Genomic DNA, 18,992 nt, shown 5'->3' on the forward strand with positions numbered 1-18,992 from the left:
TTTGAGCAGGCCCAATAGACCCACACAAACAACAGCAGCGGAAAAAATAGCGTCAGTGGCAGCAATGGTTCGACAACAGACTGCCTGTATCACGTTCCCTAAATGGGCGGATATGCATAGGTAACTAGTAACGTGCCTATGTATAATAGAAGCGGATTAAGCTGCATGTATGTATGTATGGATGTACTTTTATTTGTTGACGGTTAAGACACGCAGTCAACCTTGTATGGTTAAATCTCCCGTTTATGTAGGTAGGACTTATGTATTTACTATGCACGTATGTATGTATGTATGTTTTAGTTGGTTATCCCAAACAACATACTAGTTATCAAAATCAAGACAAAAGCTCAGTTATCTTACCTTCACAGAAAAAATTCTTGGCAGCCTTGGTTTATTGTTAATAAATGAATCAAAAAGTTTTGAATTACTCAACGTCAGCACAAGCTGAAATAAAGAAAGTTATATTTATGTAAGTATATATAAATGTATATGTATGTTATATGTATATATGTAATACATATATATATATATGTATGTGTAATATATATGTATGTTATATATATGATGTTATAGGATTGTTCCATACCGAAAACAAATATATCTACCCCTATTTTTTATTATTTTAAATAAACAAAAATTTTGGGATTGCTCCAATTGCTAATATTGGAAGTCTCCTGAAGATAACCACATTTTTCCGATAAAAAAATATTGATTTTCAAGAATTGTATACAATTTCTATTTGAATTGAATTGAATTGATTTCAAAATAAAAAATATGGGTATATTTGTTTTCGGTATGGAACAATCCTAGCGGGTGGCGGCATAAAAATTCCGACTTTATTGTTCTTGGACCACTCTAATGTAGATATGTACATCCCAGAAGAAGCCATTCTAAGAGGCCTACCCAAGAGGGCTGAAAAAAATGCTCCCTTGTATGCCTTCTAGAAGGGCTTATCGATTTAAAATTTCAGCGAATACACAAATTTATATTCTTTAGCATCACAAATGAATTTCAATAAATATTTTAAGTTGCAGTAACACATATTTGATAAAACATTAAGCAAATACTTCAAAGGTATACGACGAAAGACAATGCCATTCAATTTGTGCCACTCCATATAAAAAACAGAAAGGAGAAAAAAATGTAGAAAGGAAGGGCTTTTAACTCCTGAAATTATCTACTGGGATAGGTATATATGTATGTACATGCCGTTCATAAGGCCATAGCAACCATCCGAGCGTATTTCTGCCATGAAAAAGGCCTCTCAATAAAACTTAATGCATATCGTCGATGCTTTTGCATCCTTTGCCTTTTGCGGCCTCATATTGTACACGAGAGCGAAAAAACTGTTTTCCTTTGAAGGCATTGACTTGAGAGGCTGTATGTTCTCTAGCTATTATGTATTTTACAAATCTGTTGTTTTAATAACGATTTCACGTTTTTTATGCATACATACATAGGGTGCTTTCCAAAACGTCCAAATACAAAGCATCAGTCTCTTTTATTTCTAAACCACACTAGAAGAAAAAGCCTAACTTGCGCAACCTAGTAGAAAACTAAAATCTAACCGTGGTTGCGCAGATTTGGCATTAAAATCTACTGAGGTCTAGAAATAAAAGAGACTGATGCTTTGTATTTTGACGTTTTGGAATTCACCCATACATACATATCGATACCTGGGGTTCAGGGTTACCAAATTTTTGGCGCAACGGCGATTTCGGCGGTCAGTATGTCACGTGCGGAGTTAATTATAGCCAACTTCAGGGCGGGTAAGTTGTCAATCTTAATGGCTCTAAAATATGCGGCCTTTAATCAGATATTTGTCCTTTTGTTAGAGAGCCTCAAGCTAGGTACTCCTAGCTATTGAAGCCACCGTCGGGCACTGGTGAATATTTCGGGATGCATTGAGGTGAAGTAGTCGTGGATTGCCTGCTTTCAGGGAGCAGACGGGGCTCACTTCTAGAAGGACAAACACCTGACTGTGATTAGCATGCACTCATATCTATGTACAGGACACAACTCCCTGCTCTGAAGAGGCTCGGAACACCTTTTGTGCTGTGTAGTTATGTGATGAATATGTTCTTTGTCCCTGGTTACGAAATGATGCAAAAACTAATTTGAAATTTTTAAGCCGATTGCTTTATTAACTTATTGTGGGCTAATCCCGAATTTGACTGAACCACCATCATAACGAACGACCTTGTGTAAGCCAGGAAGAACGATCGACGGCGAATAATTCCCTTTATATTTATTATTCAAGCTTTTGTTTTAATGAGAACACTTAATTTACTTAAGTCGTTCAAACGTAGGTTATATTTACAACAAAAAACAACAAATCACTCAAAACAAAGATGCGCTTTGGATTTGAGTGGGCAATATTTTTTGTTCTAATTTTTAGACCCTTATTAAATCAAACTCGTAAAAATCATACATTTATCGTAAGGTAGACTACATATAATGATTACGTTTTACTAATGATAACACTGGTCAACAAAAATTTGAGGCAGAGCTTTTAAGAGCTATTTACTGTAGGATTTTTTCCGTAGAGTGAGGATCTGTCCGAAAAATTATTCAGTTGGCCATAGTTTTCGAGATATTTGGGATCAAAACTATCAAAAACGCATTTTTCTAGTTTTTTTTTTTAAACTTTTGTAGTAGAATAAAATGTAATGAGGAATTTTCTTAACATCAAAAAAAAAAGCTGTAATGTAGCCATATTGTCCCGAAAAGATTAAAAAAAATGGTTCCGCAAAAATTAGTCACAAAAACCATTTTTGTCTTCCTAAAAAAATGTGGCAAAAGCAATCTGAAATTATCTTCTATTTATTCAACACAACCACTAAATTTTTTTTAAATAACCAAATGTGGGTGCTAATATGTAATTAAAAGCATTTCAAAATATGTTCTCAATTGTAACAATGAAAACATTAAAGGTAAAATTTACTCTTCCGCAAATAAGTACATATAATGTAGTGTATGACCCAAGGGTACAAAATTTCAACATACTTACATTTTTCCAATTATTCACAAATTTTCAAAACATTGGACGACTGAATTCAGATCTGGAGAGAACCAGTACAAAGCTTAAATGAATTTGAAAAAATAAAAATAAATAAAGATAAGTTTGGCATTCTGTAAACAAGTTATGTTTACTGCCAAACCAGAATGGTGAGGCTGTGGTATGTAGCAAGAGCTGTCAAAAGTTAAAATATTCTAAGTACTCTAAACTGCCCACAATATGTAGCTGTGGTTGTTGTGTATTATTGCTGCTGTAGCTAGCGAAATAGCTGGTGCCGTGGTACTACATTCTGGTTAGCCAGTTAAGGAATCTAATTTTTCACGACTGGAACTAAAAGAGTTCCAAAAATGTCGAAACTACGTTTTTGGCCAATTAAATCGTGATATCTCAAAATCTACAGCCAATTGAATAATTTAAAGGACAGATTCTGATTGTACGGAAAAATCATACATATGAAAATATGTATGTATATCTAAAAGCCAGTGGTCTCTTGCAGGGTTGTTGCGAATATTCGCATTCGCAACCGCGGAGCTTATGCGAATGCGAATGTTGTGCAAGTGCACCGATAAAACGTATATATGGCAAACAAAATTACAAATTGTAGCCAATATTTGTTAAAAATGTCTTTAAACATAAATATTGTGGGTATTCATGGAAACGCGTAAATCCCTCGTAACGGCGTAAACTTCGTAAATAATTAGGTTTTTCATTCAAAATTAAGTAAGTTTACGAGGTTTACATGGTTACGAAGCATTTGCGCGTTTTGATGAATCGCCCTATTATTTCGTAAGCTATATAATCGAGCTATCAATGGGCAGTTTCCACTTCTATTTGACCTTTGACGTACGTCAAAGAGCACTAAGTGCTTTTATAAAGAGAAATAGTCCTTTTATAAATAGAAATAGTCCTTTATAAACATAGAAATAGTCTTCTTATAAAAATAGTCCTTTTATAAAGAGAATCGATGCTCAAATAATTAAAAAGCTATAGGTCTGACCTTTAATTAGATAAGATCTACGTAACTATCTGAGGCCCTCATCATGCGTAATTCCAATAATTCAAATAATAATTTAAATAATATTCTGATCCGATTCGGCTGGTAGCCAAGTCTTTGAAAACAGCGATTTGTTCAAAATTTTCATTCCTGGAATATAATAGTTTATTTTGCATATCCACCTATTTAGCTCGCCATAAGCACACATTTTTCAACCAGTCGCAGAAGAAAGTATTAAAAATGAATTACAAAAACTAAAATCGAAAGTCGCTGATGAAGTTTCAGAGCCCCAAATTCTGAAACAGCCAAAGAAATAGAATGAAGAATTCTTGTTAAAACGCTTTAGAAAAACCTGACACAGCTTGATTGGCTTGTAAGCGTTGTTTAAACAACGATCCCACCATTATGCTAGATTCGAATTGTTTCTGGAAAATACTTGACATCCGCATTCGCATCCGCATCCGCGAATGTCTAAAATTCCACATTCGCAACATCCCTAGTCTCTTGCTATGCCGCGTGCAGCTTTTAGAATTTGTGGTGTCGACAAATTATTTACAGGAAAAATGAGCAAAAACAATGAAATTAACATTTTGACGTGTACAACATATTTAGAAATATGGTCATAATTCGGCGGTGGGAGTAATTAATACTCATTGTATATGTATGCACCACTTATGGCAAAAGCTTTATTAAAATGAAATTAATTACACCCTCGATGAATATGACAACTAAAGGGACGGCTAAAATTAGTTTCATACAACTAAGTAGGAGTGGCGCACCTAGGCAATAGATAGAAAGCGCATTGCGTTATTGTGTATAACTAATTCATTATTTATTGCGCGTTTTAGAAGACAATACTTTAATACAAAAAAATCATAACTCGAAGCCATCGGAATGTTTATAAATTAGCATCGTATGAATGAACGCAAACGCTCTAGCCCAATATTCAACGCAGATTCCGCTGGTGGTGGTAAATGAAGTGGAAGGTTTGCACTGCTCTGGAGAGCCTTGGTTTATAAAAATTGGATTTCACTTAGCGTCAATTTTAAGGTAATCGAAACGACTGGCGTACTTTACCAGACTAGGTCAAGATCGCTCAGGCGATTACAATGTCAGCTCAGTAGAATCTTAGTAGAACCACATAAGTATATAAGCATAACAAAAAATTAGCAATTTATATCGATAATCACGCAGGATATGCAATTCACTTCCGAGTGAAATTCAACAAAGCTAATTTTGAATTCAAAGCGAGATTAGTTGAAATTCACTCGGAAGTTAATTGCGGGACCTGCTTGATTATCTTAAATATTGGTAATTACCGAGTTCGAACTAAGTTGCCCTTTCAAATAATCAGAGATGTGCACAGCCAAACATACACAATATTATGTATATATATTCCACTTCTGAGTTGCAAACACACATTCACTTTAATTAAATGGTATATTTTTAAGCTATGGGAGCTTAATGCATTAAGTTGGAAAATAAACAAGAAAATAAATAACTGATTATACCTTGATATTCTAGAGCAAGTTTTAATGCACTTGAGCATACACATAAACATACATTTGTAAATGTACATATGTATGTAAGAAATTTTGCCAATGACAGTGTGCGGCTCATTAGTGTGGGCCATATGCACCGCCGCCCGGCCATGGCAACGTAAATACTACGTACTTTCAATTGACATCGTTGCCCGGAACAAGCACACGTTAAGTAAACACAAGCGCAATACATTCACTTTAGAACCAGCATACATACATATACCTACATACATGTGGAAGGATATGGTGATTGTGTTTAGATTTCTAATTTTCATACGCTAAATAGCTTTCTTCAAATCGACACAAAGCCTTTTATCGATTGGCATAAGGTCGAGATACTTCAGAGCGCACATCAAGTACATCAAGTGATTGCAGCAGGGTATTGAACAAATTTCTTGAAGACCAATATGTAGAACATACATATGTATGTATATACCTATGTGCTTTGAAGAGCACTTGAGCGGACACTATTGTACTCATAAAATATTTGGCGATCCAAACAAGAAAATAAATCGTTAAAGCTGTGAGTGAATGAGCTGGACTATTAATTGCCATCAATTTCCACATATGCGGCTTCTGTTTTGTTATAAAAAGATATCTATTATTGTATGGGTAGGTGTATGCTTTCATCGGGTGGTGGGTGGCAGCGTCAGCAAAACGGACTCGAATAGCTGGACAATTTCGCTAGCGCGTCTTCTTTGCGCGCGCAAGGAACGCATGTTTGGAAGCAAAGTAAGTGCAACGACTCTGAATATGTGTGCTGTGTTTGTTGTGTGACCACATACATGAGTGACTTGATGTTTTGACATGCTACTACTTGATTGATGTTTTTGCTATTGTTGGTAATTACTATAGTCGCTGGTCATTCGCTGGGTGGGTGGGTGTAAGCTATTTGATTTGTCGACGAACAAATAAAGTGTGAGTAATGAGTTCAATGGCGTAAATGGTTTGCTTGTCCTTTCGGAAATGAGAGACAGCGATTTACTTCGTTGTCCTCATATTTAGTATTATTTTGCCTGTCGCCGAAAGGACATGTTGATCATTTTGTAGCGGCAAAATTTTTTAAACCTACATACATAGGAACATTGCATGACAACGCTTTTGGATTAAGAGTTTTTTTTATATAAAATCCCATATGCATGTACATATGTATGTATGTATATAAAAAGCATACTTACTAAATGTGCATAAAGATAGCGAATTGATTGATGCAACGCCAAAAACATGACGACCATGAGTCCGAATAATGAATACTTGCATGATCCAATCATACCGCCAGTCAAGCTCAGCGACTCATGGGCAGGACGTAGATTAGTTGAGGCACTTAGTCAGCTGCCGCCAGCAGACTTTAACTCATCGTTCGACGTGAGTTTTAACAAAATCGATAAGTATAGCATGTTTCAGCATTTTATCACATGGTGGAGTATATTAGAATGACTCCTATTTGATTTTACCGTTACTAAACTTAAACTGACACTGAAGGCTGGAGTTATGGAGCAAATCGGAAATAAAATTAAAATTTGACATCTCGTTTTTTTCAATATATTTTGCAGATGCGTTTTCAACAAAAACAGCAACAGGAGCGTGAGCATAGACGCCTGGAGATGACAGACGAGGGTGCCAGCTCCACGGATGAAATTAGGAGTCCAAAGCGCATTACAAACGGCAAGGTAGCTAAGTATGCAGCTCTTATTAATCTATATGTACGCACATTTTTTGTTATGATTTAATACTTTTCCCTGCAACTGCTGTAGGTGCGTCAAATGTTCGATGAACGAAGACGTGGCGCAGGCATCGATCGGGCGAATCCTCTGAAGCCAATCAGTTCTACGTCTAAAGCACCGGCGCCAATTCCTCGCCAAGTCGGTGGCGCTATACACAATTCAAATCAAGCACGAAATGGCAACATTGCGTCGGTTAAGCCACGCGGCGTAGTCAATGCAAACAGTGTTTCCACAAATGTGCGAAATCCTCCAAGGCGCCTGCTAAACGGCAACGCCGACGCGCTGTCGAAGGAAATGTCTTCACTCAGCTTGGGCTTACACTCGCCAGATGATCGCAATAATAATAGGGACAACGAGGTTCTGGGCCGTGCCAAATCATCAAACAGTCTAAAACTAAATCCAGTTGTGACAAAAAAATCACCTTCGCCAATACCACTACCAGCTGCACAAATCTCCAAGCGACCAGTAAATACATCTGCTACTGCTGCTGCTGTACGAAAAACGCCAGTACCAAAGCAGAGTTCCACCCTCAGAACCTCAAAACCCACTGCAGCAACTACTACGAAGGTAGGCATTTTTTTCAAAGATTCTCACGCGTCGGATTTGAGTTTTCCCAATTGACTTGAAATTTTCGGTTAATATATTTCCTTACTGACTTTTAGACTCCACCAAGGAGCACTTCGGGAAATATGGCTACTACTGCAGTAAGCGCGACGAGCATAACCTGTTCGAGATGACAATTTATAATTTGCTTTTTTTTATATCTTCGTAGGGTAACCGAACGCAAGCTAACATAGATGCGGGCAACAGTGGTCTGTGCTGCTATTGCAATCGCCATTTCAATATGGAAAGACTTCCGAAGCATGAGAAGATTTGCGAGAAAATGGCGCATACCAAGCGTAAGATCTTTGACGCGGCACGTCATCGTTTACGAGGCACCGACGCCGAAAAGTATGTGAAAAAAGCACAATCTCGTAATAACGCCAACACTAAATCCGGATACTCCAGTGCTGCTGCTGTAAGTGGCATGTCAGGCAGTATGAAGAAGAATAACTGGCGAAAGAAACATGAGGAGTTTATACAAGCTATTCGTGCCGCCAAGCAGGTACAGGCGCATTTAGCCCGTGGTGGCAAGCTAAGTGATTTGCCACCACCACCACCTTCGGAGAACCCCGACTATATACAGTGTCCACATTGCTTGCGTCGCTTTAACGAGTCTGCAGCTGAGCGGCATATACCGCGCTGCGCCACTATGTTACACAACAAGCCGAAGCCGGGTAAAACGGCACCGAGACGAAGATAAATTGAAGTCGGTGCGCTCAAACTTACTAAATAAATCAGCCTTTTGCTACATTTAATCTCATAGAAACTAACAACGATGGAGTTTTGGTGCATTGCTGACAGAATCGTTGACCATTTGGCTGAGGGTGCTTCAACAAAAAGGCCAATTGTCTGCGTGGGCCGCCGAGATTTTATATGACGAATTAATGTTAATGTAGACAGCGAAATGCATATTCACACCCTGTACATGTGATAAATTATTATTGTAAACTTGACTTTTGAAATATTATTAAAACATAAACTAAATCAAAACTGAATACTGAAGTGATCTTCGTTTTCAGTTTACAACTATACCTAATGTTAAATAGCTTTCGCACTAATCTGACAGCACCTCCACTTTGTCGTCTTTCGGTGTAAGACGGTCTATCAGCGCTTTCACCGCCTTTGCAGCGGCATTTATTTCCAAACCTTCAAGCATATAGGCCCAATTATCAAGACTGGCATCATCGTCATCGGCAAACCAATTACTCAGCATTGCGATGCAGCCACCATCGCGATCTGGATGCTCCGTCTCAAAGTAGAGTAGCTCATCAACAGTGTAGCCCAATTTTTTGCCCAATTTCTTCCAGTCGTCACCAATGAGTGGTGCGATTTCTTCTATTTGTTCTCTGGTTGCCGTCACCGGTTTGGTGTGTGCGTTCCGATCATCATCGCCTTTGTCCAAGTCACCTTGAACATCTTCTTCGGTTAGCATTGCATCGCCATCGCCCTCACCGTCGCCGTCATTGTCACCGTCACCAACACCAACAACATCTGTTTCACCCTCTGCTTCTTGAGGATTAGACCCCTGTTCGCTATTTGATTCGCCTGCAATGACAGATTCTGTGTTTGAGTTGCCACCAACTGATGTCACGTTGTTGGCGTTCAGAGCTGCCTTAGCGTTGTCTAAGCGATCCTTGGCCAAACGGCGTCGTACGCCCTCCAAGTAGTCAGCTATTTTGTATGACGGCGAGTTTAAGAATGTGAAAAAGTGTGGCGACTGGCGTGCTAGCAACCGAAGTGCGCGCCATTCAAAAGATGGATCGTTCTTTTCATGCGGATTTTCAAGGAATGTTTCGACATTTGGTAAGAAATTGCGCTCTTCGCTTTTGCATGCCTGCAGATTGTCAGGCGAATAATTCCAGAGACGTGTCAAGACATCACTACGAGTTTAGAGTGAGAAATACTTAGTAAAATTCGGTTTAAAAACTAAGGGGGACATATACGTACTTTCCCAGAAAGAATTTGCTATTGCGGTGTGCATCTTTTAAACTGTCCCCTAGGGTGCGCTTGGCACGCTTGGATGCTGGTGGTTTGGTAGAGATGACATCACTACTTCCAGCGTCCTTATTTGCGGTAGTCTCTGGTTCAGCGTCGTCGGGTTTGCGGAACTCCTTACACCCATCATTTTTCCAGTTATTCCACATTTCCTCGCGAGTTAACATATGTCGGACGGTGCGAGAAAAACGCTTTCCATTAGGTGGTGTATCTTCGAGCAATTTATATACTTTTGCTTCTGTTTCTTTGATAAAATCTGTTTGCGCGGTGGTCAATGTATTTGATTCACTATTAAAAATTGAAACAAATATTTTGGATTTGGTAGATGCTATGTTTTCAACTTACGTCTTAAATTTAACAGTCAATTGAAGATATTGGAACAGAATCAGGAACTGCACTAAGACTGAACGTCGAAAGTTGGAATCAGATAATTGTAGGGTCAGCAGCTTTGGATTTGTCAGAAACTTGGCAAAGAAGTGATCGGACTGGCGCACATTTTGATTATTTACTTCACTACAACTTGGATTATCCACTTCTGCTGCAAATTCAGAAGCATCCAAATCCATTTTCATGCTTTCCAAATAATCAGCAGCCGTTAAAGCATTTTCGGTTTTTTCTCCTGCGCTATTTACACGTGGCTCTTCTAGCTTGAAGCTATCAAAAGCTTCTAACACTGTACCAGCGTGCTATTGGGGAATTCGAACAAAACATACAAATGCACAAATAATTTAGTAATAGTGCATAAAAAACTCACCGCTTGAAACATTTTCCATTGGGCTTTGCTGTAACACTGATTGGGATTGCGAAAAAAGTCTTGAAGCGACCAAAATTTGCAATATAAATTATAATCAATTTTGATGGGAATATCTTCAACGGTGTCTTCGACAGTATCATCCAGGTCTTTGCCGTCGACACCATATTCAGTAACATTGTCTAAATTGAATTCCGAAACTATATTGAGTCCAGACCGTTCAGAGAAAGGAAAGAATTTAGATAGAAATAGCAATATACGACCACAAAAAACTGTATTCTGTGCCCGCGATAAACGCCGCAATAAATCGTTGCACATCCTGAGAATGTTATTCTTGCATGACGAGAAAAATATGTCCTCTTTCCACACTTCAACCATTTCTTCAACGAATCTAAAGATTTGTTCGCATTTATCTAAAGTGACCGCATCGAAAATGTCTCCCAGCAACACAACGGGTATGGTAACTGAGACAATTTCAGCACGTACTGCTTCAACTGAAAGACGCACAAGAGCACCCACTTTTTCAACCTCGTCACTTAAGCGGAAAAGTAGCATTTCACGAAACGCTTGGTCCATTGGCGACTTTTTATCATGGTCGGTATTGGCTCCGAAGGATTCATAGGAAGCGCGCAAAATATGGGCGTCTTGTTTTTGGAACGCTTCTTGCAGAACTTTCTGTGAAAGGAAAACATTGAAGTGCCGCACATTTATCAAGATTTTTAGAAACTTACCGTAAATTCGGTATGAAGTCCAATAAAGCCAAGGGGGCGCTGTTGTGTTACAACAGTTGAACTCATTCTCTCGATTAGAAGATTGTCCGCACTTTAGTAAAAACTATTTCGCAAAGCAAACGAAAGTAGCGCCACAAAAAGTTGCTGGCAGATCGCAAAATAATTGCGACTTGCAAGTACACAGAAACGAGCTGATATTTTCGAAACACAGAGGCACCAGGGCTGCCACAGCAAACTTTCTTTGCTACCAAGAGCGGATTCAAAAACCCATCAAAGTGGCTTCTTATCTCTGCTTCTTACCTCCAAAGAACGTAAATGTATGTATTTACCATGATACAAATATAGTAAGGTAGAACCGCTGAGAGTCACTTTTAAGATTCTTGACGTTTCCAAACAATTTAATTTTTAAATTTACTCACAAACTCACACACACATTTTCATTTTCAATCTCAAGCAACAACAATTTCGAACAATTTCAATTTTTTATTTTCACTTTTATATGATTTTAAAATGTTGGCAAACTTCAAAAAAAAATCATGGCCGACAAATTGAGAGAACGGTTATACCTTGCTATGTTTTTATCATGGTATTTACATTTACTTTCTTTGTACATTTACGTTCTTTGTTTTAGAAAGGAAAAAGCCATATATGTAATACTCCTATACTGGCAGTAAGAGCTAGTACCATCCGAAAACACTACAGTACAGATATATCAATAAACACGTACGAAAGAAAAGGAACACATACGTTTATAAATAAACATGTACACGACACATTTAGTCTGCGTTCAAACACGGAAACTCGAGTTTCTTATTATCGGCGATTTCTCTTTTGGTGTTGCCCTTTGCATTCACACACAGAAACTTTTTTGTACGCAATTGTTGTTGTCAGCTGTGAATCGTCAACTTGAAATACTCAGACGAACGAGGGCACAAAGCGTGTTTCCCGAGTACGGACGACTCGGTACCCGTCCCCTTTCCTCGTCGCTCTCTCCCCAACAAGCTTCGAGTTTCCGCAACAAAAGTTTTCGTGTCTGAACGTCGACACTCAAGTACACTATACCATGAACCAAAAATACAAGATCACGTAAGAACGCGACGTTGTATTTGTAACTGGTTTTGAGAAAAAAGTTTGCGAAAGCGGGTTCGTCAGCTGAGCGTTTGTTTACATCACATTCACCACTATTTTACACTTTTATTCAAGTAAAGAAGAGTTAATTCAACATGACAACACATTTTAAAGCATTTTGTTGCATCATTTTATCTAAATTGTGCGTTTAAAGTGGCTGACAATAATTTTGGTTTCCGTTGTTTTCTTTGCTTTGTTTACTTTTCGCTCGTTTTCCAGTGAAACAAGATGGCGTAGAACCCGCTAAAAAAATCGACTTTTTTCACTCTCCTGTTCTTACGTGATCTTGTGTCTTTCGTTCATGACACTATGGCTGCATTTCTTTATTCATTCTGAACGTTTGGAATAAACTTTTTTGTTTATTTATTCTTTAGAACGTTCCTGATGATATGTTGACGTATATTTCAAACGCATTCTGTTTATTCCGGCTATGAAATGGGATTATCCGGAATGTATAAAGAAACGCAGCCAAAATTTCGATAGTATCGATAGCTACGAAAAACTATCGATGCCTCATGATAGTTCCAAAACAGCTGGTTTTTATCATATCTATTTGTTTACATTTATTGATTTTGTTGGAGAAAAAAATGTCGCAAGCAGATTTTAAACATAGTTTACGGAAGCTGGATTTTCCGGCTTGCGCCAAGGAAGCCCTTCCCCGTATAGGTAAAAATTGTGCCCGTAAAAATACGGAAAATATCAAATTCGGACGTTTGTTAAATTTCAGAAAGCATCGTCGTGAGCCGCAGCAAACAGAACTTTGCCATTCAACTTATCTCCGAGTTTGTATTTATGGAGCGGCCCAAAGACGCCCTAGACATCCGCAAAGGTCAACCATTCTCCAGCGTCCAAATGAACTCATTTCAAGAGTTTCAACTCATACTCGTTCTTATTGAGTTTTTTTCGCAGCCTGGGCCAGATGCTACAAGAAACGTAGTATTTCTATCACTCTTTGGTAGTAATCTCACACCGCAAAGATCCAAAATACTCTGCCGATTGGTAAGCACTGCTGTTTCGGGTTCGGTTGCACCTCTACTCTCATCAGCAGGCACATGGATGCAACAAGTCGGTTGCACGAATCAACCAAGTTTGGAAGTAGCACAGAGTTTAGTTAGTGATTTTATAACATTTTCACGCAAAACCTCTGAGAAATTTAAGCAGCTTCCTATGGTTGCACCACATTTCGCAGCTAATCTAATGACTGCCGTGGCAGATTTATATATGAATGAGCAATTAGGCGCAATTACGCCACCACCAGATGCGTTATTAGATGTATTCACGGAATGGATAAGTGAAAATTCATCCTTGTGTCTGGCATCTCAACAGCCTTTAGCATTGCCGAGTGGTGCTATTGCCATGCCTGTTGTTACACCTTTGGCTGGGCTTATACGCTGGTCGGTTCTAGCACCCTTATTTTCGAATCGTTCCTCTTACAGTAATTTACATCTGTGGCTGTTGCAAACGATGTTGCAGATAGTCAACACTGGTCCACCTACAGCATTGAATGCCCAACATTTAGCACAAACTGTAGGACCATTGAAAAATTATGTATCTCGTTTGCTGGCTGATAAAACAGATCCTACAAAAGACGTAGCCTATCAAAAAAGTATGGAGCGACTTGCGCAAGCTGTGCAGGTAGCCAAATCAGCCAATTGTATGTACGGAAATATACCGCAATTATTGTGTATACTTGAAACGTTGCCGCATCATTCGCTTATGTCAATAGTTATAAAATCAAACAAACCCGTCTGAGTAATATAAGACTATGCTATAATTATGTATGTAAATTATGGTTTTCACAAATAAAAATGTTTATAAGAATGTATAGCTTCATTTATTAAAAACTACCAACTCTAAAAGGGTCTAAAACGCCGGGTCTTTTTAAGCGCTTCAATTTTTTGCTTGTCTTCTTCGAACTTTTTACGCAATTCTACTATATTTTTCATTTTCGACTCGCGTATTTGAAACGTATAGAAATTATCTAATTCCTTCTTTTTCTTGCCGCGAACTATCTTTTCTTCTAAGCGACCAACCACAGATTCTTTCTGTTCAAATCCGGCATTACGGCCTTGTTTGCCAACAGTCACCCAACCGTCCGCATCGGCTTCGGAGTTTTTAGCCGCCTCCAGCGCTTTTTTCTCGCGTTTATCATACGCTTCCATATACTTGTCAATGCGTGCTTGTGCCTCTGTTTCATCCAATATACGCTCCTCATACTGACTGTGCCACAACTGCATACCCGATTCCAGTACACAGTCGCCATCGCTGTTAAACAAATCAATGCTACTCAATTGTAGAGAACGTTGCACGCCCGTACTTTTTTGAAAGACAACGTAAGCCACTTTAAATTTAAAAGGCACAGCTGAACTGCTGAAGGGGATGATATATTTCTGCCATTTTTCGCTTTCGTTTCGACCTGGACGTTCAGCGAAACTTACTTTATTTAGTACATCAACACTCTTGCGGAAGAAGCGGCCCAAGCTTTGTTCCGATACGTAAGGTGGCACGTTGAGTAGGAAAAGTGTGCGTCCCTTTGGTTTACTCGCATCTTCAAGGCGTATGAAGTGCTCGCGCATGAAAATCTGTGGGCAAAGTTCCAAAGGTCGATCGGCTGTGAGCCGCAAGGGTGTCACTAAAATATTGCTAAGTTTAGATAAAACATGAAGATTATATATACTTGTATAGTTTACCTTTATAGCCCTCAATATCGGGCATTACTTCGCTATTCAACAAATAAATACAATTGACCAAGAATACGCACGTGCAATAATTTGTTTACAACAGCTGCTGATATATGCTTCTTCTTTCGGCGACAAGCAGTTCACAGTGGAGTTGGGTTTTTGTTGAAAAATCTTGAGGGATGGCATGGAAACGAAACGGAACAACTTTTTACCCGTTGCATCTGCAGTGAGTTTTAAATAAAAAATCAAATTGCCAGCTTATTTTCATCTGGTGGAAATAAATGGCTAGGGACGGCAATAGAACCAACTTATTTTCAATTACCTTTTCACTTTCGTCTTGACACGCCATTTTTTTCATATCAAAGTTTAATAATTAAGCACTTGTTCTGAGTAAAGATGTTGGAAATAAAAGCCTATGTACGAACATACGAGGAAAGGCATCTTCAACTTGGCTTGCAAAGTTGTAACCGAACGTTAAAATACCAGCTGACTAAAAGCTGCATTCGTCCTGTTGCAAATAATTTACGCGTCCAACTACTGCGCAGGAGCCGTAAAACTGTCAAATGAAAAATCAATAAAGCTTTTTCCCAATGTTGAAAAGTGTAGGTGAGTGCTTCAGGATTAATTCACTTGTTGGTAAATAATCGAATAAATTTTATAGGAAATTAAAATCACAACGTCCACAATCAAATAAAGAAGGTGTGCAACTGAACGCTAACCCCCTTACAGTCGTGTGAACTCATTTAATTGCTATTGCTTAGCCAAGCTCTATGGCAGCAGCATGAATCCAGTGCCAAATCGTGAATATATAGAGGTGTGTGCCGCTGCCATACACCATCATCAGTATCCCCAGCATCAGCACCAGCATCAGCATCATCAGCACCATCAGCAACTCGCACTCAATCCTTTACTAAACCCTGCACCTCCACCGCCGCCACCGCCCGCACCACTCCCACACCCGCACGAGCTGCAGCCACCTCAACACGAGCACCAGCCACACTGCAAGCAGCAATGTTTTGTTTTCACAGAAATCGCGGACATTGAACTACCGCCAGAGATTACAAAGCTTGGCAGTGAGAAGCTAAAGAATGGCGCCATCGCCGCCGCCGCATATAAAATGAGCGCGTGTAGTGATACGGGTAGCGAGCCCAGCCGTTCGACGCGCAGTCGCCGGCTGATAGTTGTGCTCGGCATAATGTTGGTGTGCATAGCCATGGCAGGTGGCATACCATTGGCGCTGCAGTTGCGTTCCTCGTCGCTGCTAGAAGCGCGGCTTGCATTCATACGTCGTTTGTTGGCTGAATCGCCGCTAATTGAAGGCTCCGCTTGGCAGCCACCGATGCGTGATGTTCTGAATCGCAGCAGCAGCAGCAGTGGTATGTTAAACGAAGTGCGTCGCAATCATGTTGGTGCAGTTTTCTGGCCAATATCGGTGCCGTGCGGCGCACAGTATTTGGATGCCGTACAGTTGGCATTGGAGGGTATCGATGAGGCACGCCGCATTACCGCTAATACGGACGCATTGCACATTGTGCTCTCTGCCGACGAAATGGAACAGACGCATATCCGAGGTGAAGTAGCTGTGATGCTTGGTCTGGGCGGTGGCCACACATTAGGTGCCAGTTTGGCAGTACTGCGATCGATGTATCTGCTCGGCGCACGCTTCGTATCGATTACGAGTTTGGAATGCACAACACCCTGGGCTGCTGCTTGCATACGCAGTCATGACTATTTGTTCGAGGAAAATGCCACACATTCGATCAACGAGTTTGGAAAGGTGTGTAAGCAAATAAGCACTTGGCACTTTGTTAATGAATAGGTTTTCATATTTTAGACGGTGCTTTACGAGATGAATCGACTGGGAATGCTTATCGAAATCTCTCAATTGTCAGAGGCGGCTATGGTGACTGCATTGCACACGGCCAAAGCGCCGGTTTTGCTCTTGAATGCTGTGCCAGTTTCGGTTTGCAACAGCTCCAGCGTAGCCTCCATACCTGATCGCATTTTGAGGTGAGTTTGTTTTTCTTTAATGGTTGGCAAGGCCGCATTTTCCACTTTAATCACTCGCATACTCTACTACCACTTCGCCAGCTTGCTTTCGGACAATGGTGGCGTAATAATGCTGAATTTAGAACGCTGTGAAGAACGTCGGTTCTCTGTACGCGAAGCTATCAACGCCATCAACTATGTGCGCAAGGTGGCCGGTGTCGATCACATTGGTTTGGGTGGTGCGCCCAAGAGTTATGCTTTTCTGTTAGCTGAGCTGGCACGCGATCGCGTTTGGGGCAATGCGGCTATCAAGAAACTAATTGGCGGCAATGTAGTGCGCATTTTACGCGAAGTGGAGACATTGAAAAATCGTTTGCCCTTATACGAGGATTGGATACCACGGGAGCTTGTCGAGAGTACTTCCTATTGCCGCTATCCTGAGACATAAACATACGGGAGATAATTAATGTGTAAACATTTTCAGCTGAAAAAGCGTATCTTTTGTTAGAGTTTTTTTGTTAGCGCGCACACACATACAGTTAATCCCACCCAATCACACCCCATTACGTTTAACTATGGTAGTTATAAATGCATAAATGCATACATATTTGAATAGGGATTCGTGCAAGTACGTACGTACAAAGATACAAAAATTGCTATATACATAGATAGCCTGATAGCTATTACATATGTATTCTCATAATAATTAGTTACATACCCCGTAGCGAATGGCATTAATTAGTCACTTAAGTGTCTTGTACTGCCAAGTTACGTCTTAAATGACTTTGGGCTCTGTTTATATGGAAGTCGTTCACGACGTTTTCATAGAAATGGTAATTTGGTCGTTGATGACCTCTGCATGACTTTGTCACGCAGTGATCATTGATGACGTTCAAACGACATTATCCTGCAATGGACTTTTTATAAGTCACCGTTGCAAGATATTGTCTGTTATACATAAGTCTTTGATAGAAGTACACCTGCATGACATTGTCACCAATATCATTGTCAGCTATGTATCGTTTAGGATTCACAGCAAGTGCGACGATGTCACTAAATTCTCATTAGTAACGATGTCACCGGTGACCATTTTCGCTACTGGGTACATATGTACATATGTTCATACAAACATACGGAAATACATACGTACATACCCATACTGTAGTGGCCAAAATGTTAACTTGTTTTTACTAAATATTTAAATTCACGGACCCTTAAAACAGCCGCAATTCGATAAGTGTGAATGGGCAGTATAATAGAAAAATAAAATTCCCTTCTAAACTATAATTATTTTTACTCTAAAGTTTTTTAATAGACCACAGTCCTAAATCGAATGACAGTCCTAATTTGGATACAAATTTTTGCGATTTTCGATTAACTGAAAGGTTGTTTAGAGCAGAAACTGAGCGATTAAGAATTTAATTATTATTATTTTTTTATATTGGCAATGCTCCATCACTTGGCACAAAGTCATTTTCAATATTGCGGTCGACCCCCAAGGAGACAGCGCATCTAAAAGCTCAAACAGTCAACGACGTAACGTAGACGTAGGTTGACGTTGACACGATCTACCTTATGGGATTCGCGTGTTAACGAAAACTCACCACCGATCGGCGGTGACGTTGCCGTTGCTTCTCTCTCTCTCTATCAATAGTAAATTTGATATGCTGCTACGTACGTCAACCTACGTTTACGCTACGTCGTTGACTAACTGGGCTTTAATAGGGTTCCATGTTTAAACGCACGCTAACGCATGCAAATTCACTACAACCAAGGTGTCATAATCCATCCATCCTGACCAAAACTATGGGAGGGAACCTTCATGAAATTTTACCG

General features: G+C 39.6%; 5 protein-coding genes across 13 annotated transcripts in view; 3 read left to right on the forward strand and 2 right to left on the reverse strand.

Annotated features, from left to right (window-relative positions):
- LOC108358189 (zinc finger C2HC domain-containing protein 1C) overlaps positions 1–8,769 on the forward strand; it is a 48,197-nt gene extending 39,428 nt beyond the window's left edge. For all 6 annotated transcript variants that reach the window (XM_017609376.1, XM_017609375.1, XM_017609370.1 and 3 more), the window contains 4 exons: positions 7,108–7,224; positions 7,309–7,845; positions 7,941–7,982; positions 8,051–8,769. In XM_017609376.1, coding sequence (XP_017464865.1) covers positions 7,108–7,224; positions 7,309–7,845; positions 7,941–7,982; positions 8,051–8,581 — 1,227 coding nt within the window. In that variant the 3' untranslated portion in view covers positions 8,582–8,769. The remainder of the gene's footprint in view (positions 1–7,107; positions 7,225–7,308; positions 7,846–7,940; positions 7,983–8,050) is intronic.
- Positions 8,709–11,557, reverse strand: Hpr1 (THO complex 1-like protein Hpr1). 2 transcript variants are annotated; one of them, XM_017609369.1, is made up of 6 exons: positions 11,359–11,557; positions 10,631–11,302; positions 10,222–10,562; positions 9,829–10,164; positions 8,914–9,761; positions 8,709–8,800 (listed from the first exon to the last, which is right to left on the reverse strand). In XM_017609369.1, the coding sequence occupies exons 1-5, from the start codon at positions 11,422–11,424 to the stop codon at positions 8,936–8,938; spliced, it is 2,241 nt and encodes a 746-aa protein (XP_017464858.1). In that variant the 5' UTR covers positions 11,425–11,557; the 3' UTR covers positions 8,709–8,800; positions 8,914–8,935. The 2 variants fall into 2 exon arrangements, with proteins under 2 accessions (XP_017464858.1, XP_017464857.1); XM_017609368.1 differs by having other exon boundaries at positions 8,787–9,761.
- A 1,463-nt stretch (positions 11,558–13,020) lies between these two features.
- Positions 13,021–14,307, forward strand: LOC108358192 (uncharacterized protein C7orf26 homolog). Its single transcript, XM_017609378.1, has 2 exons — positions 13,021–13,152; positions 13,214–14,307. The coding sequence occupies exons 1-2, from the start codon at positions 13,074–13,076 to the stop codon at positions 14,236–14,238; spliced, it is 1,104 nt and encodes a 367-aa protein (XP_017464867.1). The 5' UTR covers positions 13,021–13,073; the 3' UTR covers positions 14,239–14,307.
- Positions 14,238–15,310, reverse strand: LOC108358194 (ribosomal RNA-processing protein 7 homolog A). The gene is made up of 2 exons (XM_017609379.1): positions 15,177–15,310; positions 14,238–15,118 (listed from the first exon to the last, which is right to left on the reverse strand). Exons 1-2 carry the CDS (start codon positions 15,199–15,201, stop codon positions 14,340–14,342), a joined length of 804 nt encoding a protein of 267 aa, XP_017464868.1. The 5' UTR covers positions 15,202–15,310; the 3' UTR covers positions 14,238–14,339.
- A 241-nt stretch (positions 15,311–15,551) lies between these two features.
- On the forward strand, positions 15,552–18,646 carry LOC108358195 (dipeptidase 2). 3 transcript variants are annotated; one of them, XM_017609382.1, is made up of 5 exons: positions 15,552–15,773; positions 15,829–15,866; positions 15,929–16,944; positions 17,002–17,177; positions 17,259–18,646. In XM_017609382.1, exons 3-5 carry the CDS (start codon positions 15,949–15,951, stop codon positions 17,602–17,604), a joined length of 1,518 nt encoding a protein of 505 aa, XP_017464871.1. In that variant the 5' UTR covers positions 15,552–15,773; positions 15,829–15,866; positions 15,929–15,948; the 3' UTR covers positions 17,605–18,646. The 3 variants fall into 3 exon arrangements, with proteins under 3 accessions (XP_017464871.1, XP_017464869.1, XP_017464870.1); XM_017609380.1 differs by having other exon boundaries at positions 15,553–15,773; positions 15,829–16,944; XM_017609381.1 differs by having other exon boundaries at positions 15,553–15,769; positions 15,829–16,944.
- The last annotated feature ends 346 nt before the right edge of the window (positions 18,647–18,992 follow it).

This window comes from Rhagoletis zephyria, unplaced genomic scaffold, assembly GCF_001687245.7.
Source record: "Rhagoletis zephyria isolate East Lansing unplaced genomic scaffold, Rhagoletis_zephyria_1.1 Rzeph_scaffold_00221, whole genome shotgun sequence".
Classification (NCBI taxonomy): Eukaryota; Metazoa; Arthropoda; class Insecta; order Diptera; family Tephritidae; genus Rhagoletis; species Rhagoletis zephyria.